Source organism: Anthonomus grandis, chromosome 2 (genome assembly GCF_022605725.1).
Source record: "Anthonomus grandis grandis chromosome 2, icAntGran1.3, whole genome shotgun sequence".
Taxonomy (NCBI): domain Eukaryota; kingdom Metazoa; phylum Arthropoda; class Insecta; order Coleoptera; family Curculionidae; genus Anthonomus; species Anthonomus grandis.
Window position 1 is genome coordinate 20,007,392 of NC_065547.1, and position 15,394 is coordinate 20,022,785.

Below are 15,394 nucleotides of genomic sequence, written 5' to 3' on the forward strand. Positions count from 1 at the left end.
TGCAGTTTGGAACAGAATTAAAGGAAAATTAAAATCACACAATCAAACTCACCCTACATTCTTAATTATTCTCAAAGGACACCATACAGCTCTGGTGTCCTTTGAGAATAATTGCCGCCTCGCACGTCGTTTTCCTAAGAGTTGCCGTACACCTTTGGGATGCTGATACTTCTTCCAGATTTCTATGGTACATAAGCTAAGGGTGCTACCGGAGTTGTCTTCAAGAATGCTGCAAATTCCGATTAGGCTAGGGCTTCTTGTAGTGTCCCAAATTCAAGTGACCCACAGACTAAGGGTAGTTCATAGCTTAACGTCAGCTTCAATGCACGCCAAATTCCGCAAGGCTATGGGTGCGTGTTGAAGACGTAAAGTATCTTCAGCGCGAATGCAGAGCTAGAGTCGGTATTTCCGTTCACGTAAATTCTTCGGATTCCAGTTAATCGAATAAATTCAAAAGGGAACAGCCGTATGTTCTCCGCGGAATAATCCTACCGACTGCGCCAGTTTTGATGTAAAAAAAATGGAAACGATGTTTTTCCGTAAATAATATAATTTTATTAAAAAAAATCAAAGTTGAAAAACAAAACGAATGACTTTACTCTGCGGCGGTACAATCAATTCTAGAAAACTATTTTAAGAGCGCGAGATAACGATTTTCAGAACTGTGATCCGTCTTCGCTGGTGGTCGCATGACGTAACATATGTTCATAAGAACTTTTTTTCTTAAAGTGGGTCCCTTAAACATTAGCACGTCTTTAAGGAACACCCTGTATATGCAGACAAAAATAAGAAATTTTAGGGAGAAAATCAATAAAAATATAAAACCTAAACACATTCCGTAAATAAATATTGGACGTTAAAAAGAAATATTACGAACCTATTTCTTACTCTTGAAATGGTCAACATACATATTTTTCTTCTATAAAGTATTTTGTGTTATACATTATGATACTTTTTGACAATATAATCCATATAAATAAACAGATATAAAACATAAGGACCAGAAATATCTATAACTATTATTTAAAGTACTAAGTATTTACAGTATATGTATTTTCTTAGATTTACTAAAATTTAAATAACTTGACCAAAGGAGGGAGAAAGTAAACTCAAAGTCTAAGTCTCATAAATCAAGCGTCTATTTTAGGTTACGCGTTTCGCCGTATTAGGGCATCATCAGACCTAAATAAAATTATCAAAATTAAATGATACAGAACAGAACGCTAATTAACAGAAAAGACATACCTATTTAAATACAAAAACCACGCACTGACTAACACTAACATAAATAAAAAAATATAAAATAAAATGAGTTGACACCATCGTGTATCGTTATTGACTAAAATATGGACTTTATTATAAATACATTGACATAAAGGAACAATTTCAAAGGCATGGAGTTTCATTTGGCTCCATATCCAACTAAACTTAAAAACTAAAAAGAATTCGATTCCTAAAATATAAAAATAGTCATAAGCTAAGCATATCATAATGCAATATAAACAGTTAATTATGATTTGAGGATATGTCTCCTCCACCCTCAGTCCTGTTAACGTCCTTGTTGACAAGCCTCTGCAGGATTTTTAAAGGGATAGCCTTCTTTCTTCCTCGTTTTTGCCAATGGCAGATGGTTAATGCTAGACAGCATAAGCAGAAAATAAGAACATAATTGTGCATCGGGACATGTTGTACTAGGTCATGAAGCTGCATAGGTTTGATGATATCTTTTCGGATTTTCTTCGGATCCTGAAGATGTCGAATTTCTAAATTGATTGAAATATTGGTGTTGAGACTTTTGTAATTTTTTTATTTATGGCTGATATATTGTTGATGGCTAATGAATATTTGTGTTGACTAATTACAACGTCACATTGACTTTGAATAAGATTGCAGTCTTGAAGTATAATCTTCTGTTAAACTGGAAGCAATCTTCATAAATTGTTTCAGGGCTTTTTGTACAAAATAGGAAGGCATTCCCATGGGTTAAGGTATGTCCTATAGAGTTGTTTAGAACAGTGGCATACTGACAATTTTTGGTGCAGAGCAGATCCACTGTGAATTGACTTCTTCGCATAGGCTATATCATAGTTCATTGCAATATTTACTAGGACTTCTAATTATTCTTGATTCTAAATCATATACATTTTGTTTAAATATGGTTATCTTGATTGCTAGAATTGTCATTTCATCTAAAATTAATTTAAAAGGCCGGTTTTACAAATTAAGGTTAATTCCGATAAATGTCTGATTGGCCATAGTGCATTTTAAGGATAGTGAATTTTTAAGTATTGCAATATTTCATTGATTTGTTTTAAGCTTAAAATTTCGAGATCTAAATTTTTGTAAGTGTGCAAAAGATAAAATACGTAATAGTTTTTCTAAAAATTGATTTAAGTTTGTTATATTATATTGACTTTGCAGATTTAACACAAATTAGACGTTTTTTAGGGCGGTTAATCAGATTTTTGTTTAAATGTTTGAAATAAATGTTATTGATTAATTTTAAAGAAAAGTGATTGTTAAAAGCTATTTGTTTTATAATATTAAACTATGTTGAAGTCAGCTTTATCCAACGTGGGAATGGAAAGCTGCAAATTTCTGGCTATTAGGGTGATTTGAATTATAAGGGATGGTACCGTTGTTAGTCGATGTAGGCTTACGGTATATTGAAAATTTGATCTTATTGTTTATACGTGTTAGTTTAAGATCTAAAAATGCTAAAGATTCAATGGGTTCAATTTCAAAATTAAAATTAATGCATGACGAGGTTAAGAACGTGATCAGAACTGCAATTTCAAGTAATTTTCACAATCGGTAGGAAGAGCTAGAACAGCAGGTGGGGGAGGTCAACCCAGCTGCTATTCTGTTTTGCATGCCTTTGTATGCCCCCACCTCCCGGCCTCGGTCGCATCATTCTATGCCGTCACATTTCATCGTTAGGATCATCATCGTTGATCGTTACTAGTTAAGGCATTAGGAACAAAACCCTTATTACCACCCGTATGTAATACGATGACGTGTTTACCTCGAGAACAAGGTCCATTTAATGAGCACTTATTATTATTATCCATTCAACCATATTTAACAAAATTGTATGGGTCGAACTTTCTTTTCGATTCTCTTAATTTTATGCAAATACACATTGCTTGTGTTTATAGAACACCTGACGCTGATGTACAGACTTTCTGTCTAAAACTTCTAAGCTTGCTAAAATCTATGCCTCTAAAAAGTAAATTAATTTTGCGTGGCGACCTTAATACTGACTACACCAGTGTGTGTGTGTGTGTTGCTCAAGAATCTCTTCAGTCTATTTTCGATTCAATGGGTTTTTTAATGCATGTAAATTCACCAACCAGAATAAGTAAAAATAGTTCCAGCACCATTGACTATGTCGTGTCATCTTTTACTCTGAACTTCTTATTGTTCAGCTCAATTCAGGTTTTTCTGACCATGAAGCTGTATTTGGCCAGATTTACTATTGACACTTTAAGCAAAAATAATTTTCGTAAATTAGGCCGTATTTTTGGTAAAAAATTTTTTTTGAAGTTCAAGAATCTATGCCAAACAGTTGACTGGGGTCTTATCTCTGATGATATCGATGGTGAGTTTTCTAAATTTGTAAAGTATTGCGAATAAGTCCTTTCCTTATAGACGCATCAAAAAACCCGGGTCCACTAAAGGCTTACGTGTGTCTGCAAGGAACATGCGCTCTTTATCATACCTAAAAAATTTTTCGAACAGCATATTTTTTCATAATTATGTAAGGCTATACAGGAAATTGTATCGAAAAGCAATAAAAGCCGCAAAAGATATTATAATAACAGGCTGGCTAATTCTGGTAACGTTGCTAAAGAAATATGGTTATTGTTAATGAATTAAGAACTATGGGATCAAACTTCTATGGGTTGTTCAGTGCAACAGTAGAATCCATTTGAGTATAGGAACCCATGTCTGGAAATGTGTCACTACGGCCCTAAGACGCGTTTAAATTTAGAAAAAATATTAATTACCCAAATAGGATCTGATGAATTTATTTTTACCTTTTGTATATGATACCATCACAACAATTGTTCAAAATGTCTTCCCAACCTCAATACACCGATTTAAACGCCGCACATGATTTCGACGGACTACACTAAAAATTTGATCCTCGTTTTGAATGATTTCAAATGCTGCTGTTATTCGTCCAATTAAGTCTAGCTCTGATTCCACTGGAGTTTCGTAGACTTAAGACTTTACATGTCCCCACAAGAAAAGATCGAGCGACGTTAAGTCGGGTGACCTAGGAGGCCAAGAAACTGCTCCACCTCTGGCAATCCAACGGTGCCCAAACCGCTGAGCTAAATACTCGTGTACTTGTACAGCAAAGTGAGCCGGCGCTCCATTATGCTGAAACCACATTTGCTGTCTAACGTAACATTTTCAAGGAGTTCTGGGAGAACTTCCTCCAAGAAACGCAGATAAATAGGTCCTGTTAACCGTTTCGGTAGAAGGTATGGCCCAATTAAATAATTATCAACAATGCCTGCCCATACGTTGACAGACCAACGATTCTGATGTTTTCTTGGAAAAATTGCACAATGATTTTATCGTCCCAAACATGGCTATTCCTACTATTAAAAATACCGTCTTTTGTGAAAGAGGCTTCATCGGTCTAATCGGATTTTAAACAATTGTTGTTATGGTATCATGTACAAAAGATAAAAATAAATGCAGCAGATTCTATTTAGGTAATTAATGTTTTTTTATAAATTTTAATGTAATTAATTTGTCTTAGGGCCGTAGTGGCGTAGTGACGCATTTCCGGGTTCACATACTCAAATGGATTCTTTTGTTGCACTGAACAACTCCCAGAAGTTTGATCTCATAGTTCTGAAACACCCTGTATATTATTTTACGTATTATTGTGTATTATTCCATGGGTTTTAAGTGTTAAGTAGCTGTTTAATGTACAATCTGGTGGTTTCTCCTGATCAGGAGGCTTGTAACTTTTTATTTTTTTTGCATGTAACGGAGGATTTTCTTTTATTTTTGGACTAATATTTCATCCTCTAACACAGAAAAGACTAATTTATGGTACTTTTTAAGCACAGACATTTTTCAATTATTATATCAGTATCAAAAAGTAATTTTTTATAGAAATATTGTTGTATTAACACGCAGTCGTCTATACAATAACAAACGAATCGGCGAACTGAGCCGTTTAAAATCGTTCAATTCAAAAACTGTTTGATTTCGATGAACTGCTGTCCGCACACCTTCCCGAAATTTCGTTTCGATCTTTTATAAAAACCACTATGTACTCCGCATATCCTGGGTTTCACCGGAACCGCTGACGAACTTTTTGTTCCATATCGCCGAAATATTTCGGACCGATCTGGTCAGAGAAACCAGGCCTTAACATGTTGAACTAGTAGGATGAATAACAGTTTTACTTAGAACATCTCTTTTGTGTTCCTTAATACGTTCTTCGAGATATGTACCAGTTTGTCCTGCATAACTCTTGCCACAGTTGTTACATGGAATTTGGTATACAGATCGTGTTATCATGAGCTACGTATTACCCAAAATAATGGCAACACCGCTTGGTTGCGGCTTGCAGGCGGCGGCGGAATTTTTCGTTTTTATATTTTGAACCGGGAGTCAGCAGACCTCTCTTTGCTGTGTTACTGCATGTTGCATTAATAATTTTTGAGCGTTATTTTCGTGTTTTTTTCACTATGGCTGTTTATACCCCTTCCGAAAGAGCTCAACTAATTAAATGGTTTTATGGAGGCAATTCGGCAGTACAATGTAGAGATTTGTTTTCAGTGACATTTGAGGTGCCAATTCCATTTTACCTGAAACTCTTTTGGAGGTGCGAAATAGCTTTTACGATAGTTTAAGTTTTTGTTTAGCGAAAGAAGGCGGTTTATTTGAGCCTTTTATTTAAAAAATGATATGTTGTTAAGTTGTTTATTAGAGTTTTATTTCTGATTTTTTATTATATTTTCATCGGAGTTGATATTTTATTTTTTATTAGAATAACGCTTTAATGTTCATTATGCAAAACACAGCATATTAAACATTTTAAGATTACAATTCTATGCTGGTTTTACACATTGTCATGTCTGTAAAACCCGCATTAGAATAAATATTTTAAAAATGCCTGGATTTTCGCGTAATATTTTGGGACATTTTGTCGCCAAACGACGCAGCTCCCACGAAAGTCAGATGTTTACTAAGCCCGTCCTCGGGCCGGCCGGGACGGTGCTCTGTCGCATGCACTCGTACACGCGCGGCGTTGCAAAATTTCGCCTCTATGCGGTTTTCTATAAGTAACGAACGAAAACACGATCTGTATAACACCTGACTGCAATTGCATAGGAGTTTCAGTTTTCTTTTTGTTAAATAATCTGCATCCTATAGTGTTGATATTACTAAAAGTGCAAAAAGTAATCTTTATTTGTTCGCAATTGAGAGCATGAGCTAACCGTTCCGATAAACCTTTGATGGAATCTTAAAGTACGCTTGGTTTGTGGCTCTGGTGATGGATGACGGACGTGTAGTAGGGTCACTCACTATATAGTATCTTTCTAATAAGAAACTGGGTAATTATCCTTAATTAAAAATTGCTGAATGAGATTTTTCTTTTCCTCTTGGGATTCGTCCATTATGCCCTCACCTCAGCCTAAAGGCTTATTGTACTCACCCCGATATACATCTATACTATTTAGCCTAGCATCTCGCTGCCGTGTACCCATCGGTACAGGTTTTTGGCTGGGTGTCTCTCCCAAATATTTGTTGGCACTTGCGACACAAGGTCTCGCAATCGTAAATTACATGTCGGACTGTTTCTGGTTTCTTTTTGCACAATCGACGATTAAGGTATCCATTATACACTTTATACACAATTCTGTTCAGGTGTTCTTTAACGACCATGTGATCCGTTCTGATGCCTATAAATGTTCTGAGTTTCTGCCTCCCAAATATTAGGAGGTCTTTTTTATAGTCATTTTTCGTCTATTTTAAAGTTTATAAACATGTTTTCTCTCTTCAGCTGTCTCACTTCTGTCCAGTGAGCTTGATGTTTTCTTTAAACCCAGTCCCTGATTTCTTTGCGGAGTGTGCTTCTTGGTACTCAGTGCAGGTTCTGGTCCCAGTGCAGGTCCGGCACTTGTGCCGTAGAGCCTTTTGAAGGTTCATCGGCTTTTTTATTTCCTAGATTACCTGTATGTCCCGTAACCCATAAGCCTGAGTTGGGGTCTCCTAAGGTTTTCAGTTTTATGACGCATTCCCAATCCAGCTTTGATGTAACCCCAACGTTTGATAAGGCCCTTAGAGCGGCTTGACTATCTGTTATTATTGAGATCTGCTTATTAGTGTATGCTCTTCTAATGTTTTCCCTAGCACATTCTAGTATCGCAAATATTTATGTCTGAAAAACTGTGGCATTTCTTCTTCCAAGCAGATGGGACGTTTCGTTAGGTTTTTCTGCAAAAATTCCAGCTCCCGTTCTCTTGTCGGTCTTGAATCCATCTGCGTAGTAAATAAGATCTCTGGTCTGCGGTTGCTATTATTCCATTGTTTTCTTGTTGGATATTCAACGTTGAATGGTGTGCGAAAGCAATACTTTGGAATCATGTAATCCGAAAACATTTCTGATTTGATTACCTCACAGATTTTTTATATTCTTTAGTGTTCTGTCAAGTTAACTTGACTATTATTTCCCATCGCTCCAGTCCCAGCGAATTTGAATCACCAGGTGTAATGGTGGGAGAAGGGCTTCCATGGATCCGGTTGGTGCACTTTGATGGCTCTTGTTATGCCTAGACATGCGAGCCTTTGTATTTTGCTTAAGTTAAGCGTTTCTCCTACTTGCAGAGTTTTTGGCCACCACGTTAGTGCCGCATAAGTTATAGTGGACAGTACTACTCTGGTGCAGATCTAGAATGCCATTCTATCACCAGTCTATCGACCTGCATGCTCTTGTATCTATTCCAAGTTCTCCTGCGGTCCTTGTGATAGACTCAAATGGTGTATTCGTATGTAATGGTGACGTCCAGGAGAGCAGCTACTAACATCCCTCTGGCTTCCAGAGTTTTCTCTGCCATAGTTACGAGCCTAGACAGCACCGTCTCTGTAGATTTACCTGCGGTATAAGCACATTGGTTTTGCAACAGAGGGTTTTCAACCAATGCTCTATCCCTAATGTGTCTGTCGAGCAGTTTTTCTAGTGTCTTCAGAAGAAAAGACATAAGAGGAGTCTATTGTTGTCACTTAAAAGGGAATTTGCTTTTGATATGTAATCTATTTTTTCCATCAAAACAGTCGTATTATCTTTGTCAGCTGTTGTTATTAATAAGTTAGAGTGGTTTTTTAAAATGATTTTATTTTGATTAATTTATGTGTCGTTTGGCCTTTTAATTAGTTTAGTAACGTTGGTAAAATTAGTAATGATGTTGATAATTACTGCCTCGCATCATTATCTATGTTTTTATCCCTGTTATATGTCATTTTTATATTTTGTCGAGAGAGAACTTTGAGTTCGGTAAGTGTTTTTGAAATTTTTCCCTTTTCTTGAAACTCCATGATATACATATTGTCATTCAATATTAACTTATATTTTTTAAATTTTTTAACAAATATTTATAGAAAATAGCGAAAAAAAAAATTTTAAACACCATATTTTTCTATCTATTTTGGAGCCACCAAGATGAATTAGATATAATTTGAAACGTTGGCTAGAACCAAATAGTGTTCTTTAACAATTGACTAATACATCTACAAAATACCACTTCTCATACAAAATCTCTGGTCACAAATTCAGAAGATGATCTAATTTTATTGGTAATATGCAGTATAATAAATGGACAACAAAATATTATCCACATTTACAATATCGCGATCATTTGCATTAGACATGAGCTTACTCAACATATCCATAATGTTGATCTGTCAGCAAAATTAAATGAATCCTCTAATAACTTGTTATATCGATAATAATTTAGATCAAGATCAGTATTAAAGGAAATTGCGTTTTGTGTAAAGTGAGAGTTATCTGGTTGACATTTTTAAGGTTTCCAGGAATGATTTTTTTGATTTACAAAATCCTATTTTTCTCACGATATAACATTTTTCTTTGATGTTACTGTTTCTTAGTTTAAAGTTTAGATAAGCCTTTTTTTCAGCTCTTTTAGCTGTAGTTTCGTATTTGTGTGTAATATGTCCAGTGAATAGAATTTTTAGTTTTAGAACATAATTCACGTAGCGTATACTTATCTGTGGTTTTACATACATATGGCACTGTTGTGTTTTTGTTAATACTGTTATAAACATGTTATCGCAAATGATAATGTTTAGATAAGCTTTAGTAAAAAATGTTAGTTGGTATTTTCTAATTGGACTTTTTCATTTAAGTTATATATATAAAGTTTTGCAATCCGTAAACACAACTACTTGTTAAAGTCCTTTTTTTTGTAAAAAAATAAAACGAAACTTTTTAGTATTTTTACCTCAATGTTTTTTCAGTACGCAAAGATCTCTTCAGCAGTAAATAACAACGTTAAGAAAGGAGTGATATTCAGCACGTACTCTGCGTTGATCGGTGAGAGCAACTCCGCAGGTGGAAAATACAAATCGAGATTAAAACAACTGCTACAGTGGTGCGGTCCAGATTTTGATGGGTTAATTGTATTCGATGAATGTCATAGGGCAAAAAATCTCTGTCCGGTCGGGTCTTCGAAGCCTACTAAAACAGGTAACAAGTTTAAACACTGTAGATAGTCATACTTTATTGAAGAAAATCAAGTAATAGAGCTTTAGTTTAATTTTAAGTTTAGTACCCCATGGTTACTGTGTGAGAAATACTGACTAATTCTACAATTCGCAGTCAAAAATGTTACTTTTTGTGTACATGAGGTTTGACTTTTTCGTGTAGGGGTTTTTCTTATATTATTTATTATTTATAAGCGAGAAGAAATGTCCGGACTATAATATATACGTATTTTACATTTTTAAACGTTGTTACAAGCAATTAGAAACACATTATGCTTAATACATTGATGACGACATTGATGAATACGCACGACATTTTTATAGTCTGGAATAGCAGGGAGTAAGACTTGCCAAATTTCTTTAGTTTTGTAAATTATTTACACCCAAACATTTCATTCGCCATCGAAGAAGAAAGAGATGGTACTTAGTAAACTTATTTTTGAAATATATCGTAAACCCACCACTACATATAATATTAATTAGTACTCTTCAAATTCTCCCTACTCTTACAAATTTGTCTGTTTAATATCCCCTTGCCAAAAGAAGCTTTTTCTAAATAACTTCATATTTTTAAACATATTTCCATTTGCTTAACAACGGACTTCCCCTTTACTCAATAGATAAAATTTATTAGGAATTTTGGAACAAATATAAATTGACCTACAATATATTCCATAATAAGGATGCAAAAGTTTCTTCAGATTCCTGTCCTTTTTTGGTACAATCTCTTTAAATTTAGTTAGATTCTTTAAATCTCTTAAATGTCAAAATTGCTTTTAAAAAGGTCAATAATTTAAAGAACCAATTGGTCAGTGTAGTGGACAAGCCAAGAATTCTTTCAAAATAAGGAGTTTACTCCCTAAAGTGCGGGAATTGCGCAACGCAGTATACATTGCTCAATCTGGTAGAAAAATTTCTACACGCATTAAAGAACACGTAGCGCTTTTTGAAAAATATAAAAATACCAATGTCAATGATACCAAATCAGCATTTGTTAACGATTTGCTGTCCTCTACTCATTTTTCTTCAGGTGTAGAAACTGAAGTGCTTTATGCTCTAAAGGTAAGAAGCTTGATCTTCTGGAGAAAATAGAAATTACAAAGGCAAAAAAGATTCCTGTTCTCGTGTGTGTATTTAATTTAATTTAGGTATTTTTAAGTATTTATTTTTTATCATTTGCCTGTCATTATTTATTTATTTAGTCATAATCTTCAGCTTACATTGGTTAACTTGTTGACATTTAAGTAATTTAGTATTAGGTCTACTTAGTCGACATGTTTTAGTTGTCGAATCAAGTCTATGTTGTTGCGCCTACCTAAAAATTATTGTTTATTTATGTAGTGTGAAGTTTGTGTATGGCTTTTAAAGGTTTTTTAGTGTTTTTTATTTATATTTTTAGTTTTGTTTTTTGACTAATACTTTAATTTTAGGCCTGATGATGCTAGATCGAAACACGTGTAGCCTGTGATTATATGTTGTGAAACCGTGACTTCGTTTTTTCTTTGTTTTCGTCAATTTTATGTGTTGGTCTCCTTGAAAATAATGGATGAGATTTTTATATATTGTAAATATGTTGATTATTTATAGTTAGGAGAAAATAATTTACCTTATTTATTGTTAACTTTTATTTGTCAACATGTTTATAGCTAATAATTTATATAATATATAAAAAAGCTAAATTTATGCAGGGTGTCCCGTTGAGTTTGTAAAATCTTTTAAGTGAGGTTAGGTCTTCCTATGGTCTATCGAAATATGTCAATTGATAGTGAAATTTTAGTAAAATGTTTACGGTTTTCGAGTTATAGGTGAATTTTAAAATTTTTCAAAAATTATTTTCATTTTGACCAAATTTTTTCAAAAAATCTAAACTACGCCAATGACAATATCTGTCTAACTTTAATAACTTTTTAAGATTCATTCCAATCATGAAATGCCTTAGGACAAAAATCACTTTTTGAAAGTTTCTTCTTTATTTTGGAAATAATACAGGGAGTTCCCAGGATTATTCCTTTTTCACTTAATTACTGTTAGTTTTGTTCTTATGCGGTAAGAGAAATAATGAATGTTTTATCGTCACTATCAGTTTAAAAACTTCCCTGTTTTATTTTAATTTCATACTGGTGAAAAAATATGCGGGTGTCCTATCTTATAAAAAAGTCATGCTTTTTGATATATACGAAGAAACAGCTAATAGTACGGAAAACTATCACTAAAACCAATATTATTATGATGTTACGGACAGGAATAACGATTTTTGTTAAATCTCATACTTTGAAGGAATTTTTGATGGGAAAAAACATTGGACTTTGCGATCAAATTTGCAAATTAGTGGTTGACAGAAATACATTACATTTCACTTCCGTCGCCTCATAATTTTGATATTATTACTCAAAACTTTTATTAAAAGCTTGCTTTTGTTGCAACGTATTGCTAAGGTAATCAAATTGTCCAGTTTGAGTTTTCACACTCACATTTTACTTTACAATACCTTATGCTAGGTACACAGCGCGTGAGTATGCAGAAATGCATCTTATCTACGGAGAAAGTCATCAAATATCATCGCTAGACTCTACAGGGATCGATTTCTTCTACTTCTATGAAACCATCCTAACTCTTAAGTGTGTCAAGGAAAAGCTCATCAATTAATGATGAGATCATCTTATATGAAGTGCATCTCTAACGACGAACGGGAATTTAAAAAACTACTGTGCATTGTACATTAAAAAGATACCAAATGCACCCATTTTATGTTCAAAGAGTACAAGCTCTTCTTCCAGCGGATTACAGAAAACGGGTAGTATTCTTTGGAGTGACGAATCCTCATATCGACGTTTCGGAATTTTTAACATCCATAATGTACATGAATGGGCAATGGAAAACCCACGTACTATTGGACGGGAATAGTCAACAACAGGGGAATTGGTCCAGTCACAATTCCCGATAACTTTAACGGAGTCCTGCTATGATGACGGTTGTCCTAGTCATCATCATAATGATGACAGCTCATTATGCTGCAATTGTTCGACAACATTTGGATAATACGTTCCATGGAAGACGGATAGGGCGCTTGGGTCCTATTCTTTGGCCACCACGTTCCCCAGATTTGAATCCTTTGGATTTTTTTATTGGGGTTAGTTAAAACAGATCGTTTATTTAAGACCAGTTAATACAAGAGAAGAACTAAGAGAAAGAATGCTTGAGGCAGCACGAGAAATTAATCAAGCAGGAACTCTGCGTCGATTAAAAAGACATTTTGTAAAAAGTGCAGAACTTGCGTACGAGCTCGTGGTGAACACTTTGAAAATTTATTGTAGACCTTATCCCCAGGAACAATAAAAATTAAATTATTCGATTAATTTTGTAGCTTTGTTTTTTAGGCATAAGTTTTAAAACTATTGTTTTTAGGCATAAGTTTTGTAGCTTTTGTTTTTAAGGCTTTAAACAAAGATCTGTCGTTTAATGCAAATGTAGGTTTTAGTGATAGTTATCCGTAGCACTAACTGTTTCTAAAAAAATCATTCGTAGTATATCAAAAAGCAATATTTTTTTATGAGATAAGACACTCGCATATTTTTTCACCATTATGAAATTAGAATAAAACAGAGAAGTTATTAAACTGATGGTCTCAATAAAACATTCATTATTTCTCTTTAGAGTAATTAGTAGTATAAGAGCAAAACAAATAGTAATTAAATAAAAAAGCAATAATCCTGGAAATCCTATATTATTTCCAAAATAAAGACGAACTTTGAAAAATTATTTACTGTCATTACGGTGATTAGTGTCTTAAGGTATTTTGTGATTGGACAATATTCTAAAGTTAGACAGATATTGTCATTGACGTTAATAATACTTTTTTTTACTATAGGCATATTTTTTTTACTCAACTCTCCTTCTGGAAATAATAATTAAAGATTTTATGTTTGAAGATTCGTGGTTCCAAAATCTTGAAAAAATCGGAAATAGAGTTGTGAAGCTTTGAAATATTATAGGAAAAACTCGCATTTGACTGTCAAAAGTAAGACCAAGATTTTTTATATTTTCCTTTATTTCTAAAGACATGTCACCTACCCTAACATTAATTTGATTTTTAATGATTTGCACATCATTTTTAGGACCAAATATTAACAAACGACACTTGCTTGGATTTAGATAAAGAGATTGCTGTCGGGAAATAGATCTTAAGTTTTCTAATTCTGTATTAATACATTGAAGCGACTCACTAGCTTGCTCTTTAAGAAACGAGTAATATAGTTGCTTATCATCCGCGTAGTAGTGACCTTTACATGTTTTATTATTTTATTAACATTTGATGTATATATAACATCTAATACTGGACTTATAACCGATCCCTGATGGGGGTTCCCAGAGAATATGCTGTCAGCTAGATAACATTCCATCAATCCTAACACAATGACTTCTTCCTGTTAAATAATGTTTAAAAAATTGAATCGCATCTCTTTTAAATCCTACGTAAGATAAAATTGCCAATAATAAATTATGATCTATGGTATCGAAGGCTTTGGTGTAATCAAAAAGTGTTAAAATTGTAATTTTTCCCATGTCGGTGGCCCTCAAAATATCATCTGTTATATGAGCCAAAGCCGTAGAACAGCTATGGCCTTTTTCGAAATCCAGACGGTTAGGACATCATCATGCAGAACTTGCATGATTCAACATCCGGTTAGGATGTGCAGTCTTTATCATTTGGGCAGGGGTGTTATTATATCACTTTTCCATTGACTTGGGAAAGTTGAATTTTATAAAAAAAAAATTAATGAGATGTGCTATATAAGGTAAAAGAAAAGGACAACAGAAATAAATAATCCTTATATCCAACTTATCGGATCCTATCGCTTTGTACTTAATCTTTGAGATTAATTTAAGAATTTTTATTTCCGAGCCTGGGGTAAATTTCAAAAAAGATTGTTTGAAGAAGTTTTCCTTAAAATTACTTTTGTAAAAATGCATGAGATCTTTCTTATTGACTTGGTTTTAAGGAATAACAGACATTAAAAAATTATTGATTAAGATTAGATATTTCAGTGTTATTTTCTTTAATTCCATGACAATAATTTTTCGATTTTGATAGTTGATTATTTAGAAATGATTTTTTTCTTGTTTTAGAGTTAGAGTTGTCAAATTACGCAACCTTGAATAGTATTCCCTATTAGCCTCAGTTTTACTCCTTTTATATTTTTGAAGAGTTTTATCACAATTAATCCGACGTTTCGTTTTTCTTCGATCATCATCAACTTTTTTTTTCTTATGGGCGCCATATTTGATTTTTTTAAAATTATCTTATTTTTAAAAAAGTAGTTTTAATTGCCTTTAAAATGAGGTATCGCACTTGCATGTCCGATTACTCCTTGAGAAAGAACTCCATGAGAAAGATATATCAATGGGATTTCCAATTAAATTGATTTTATATAAACTGAAGCTATAAAATACTCTATATTTGATATGGTTTTTTTTTTAAACCAATTCAATAAAAATGTATCCTTTCCTAACCTAATATCTTGATTTTTTAATTTTAATTAGTAGGCCATGACAAAATGACATTAGTCGGTTAAACTTAATAAAATGAAACCTGGCTATGGACTAAAATAAAAATAATGTATTTTTTAATAATTAAAGC

The 15,394-nt window shown here is 33.4% G+C and overlaps 1 protein-coding gene across 3 annotated transcripts in view; it reads left to right on the forward strand.

The window, feature by feature from the left end:
* Positions 1 to 15,394, forward strand: part of LOC126748895 (protein strawberry notch) — a 197,884-nt gene that overhangs the window by 50,287 nt on the left and 132,203 nt on the right. For all 3 annotated transcript variants that reach the window (XM_050458439.1, XM_050458431.1, XM_050458448.1), the window contains one exon: positions 9,511 to 9,739. In XM_050458439.1, coding sequence (XP_050314396.1) covers positions 9,511 to 9,739 — 229 coding nt within the window. The remainder of the gene's footprint in view (positions 1 to 9,510; positions 9,740 to 15,394) is intronic.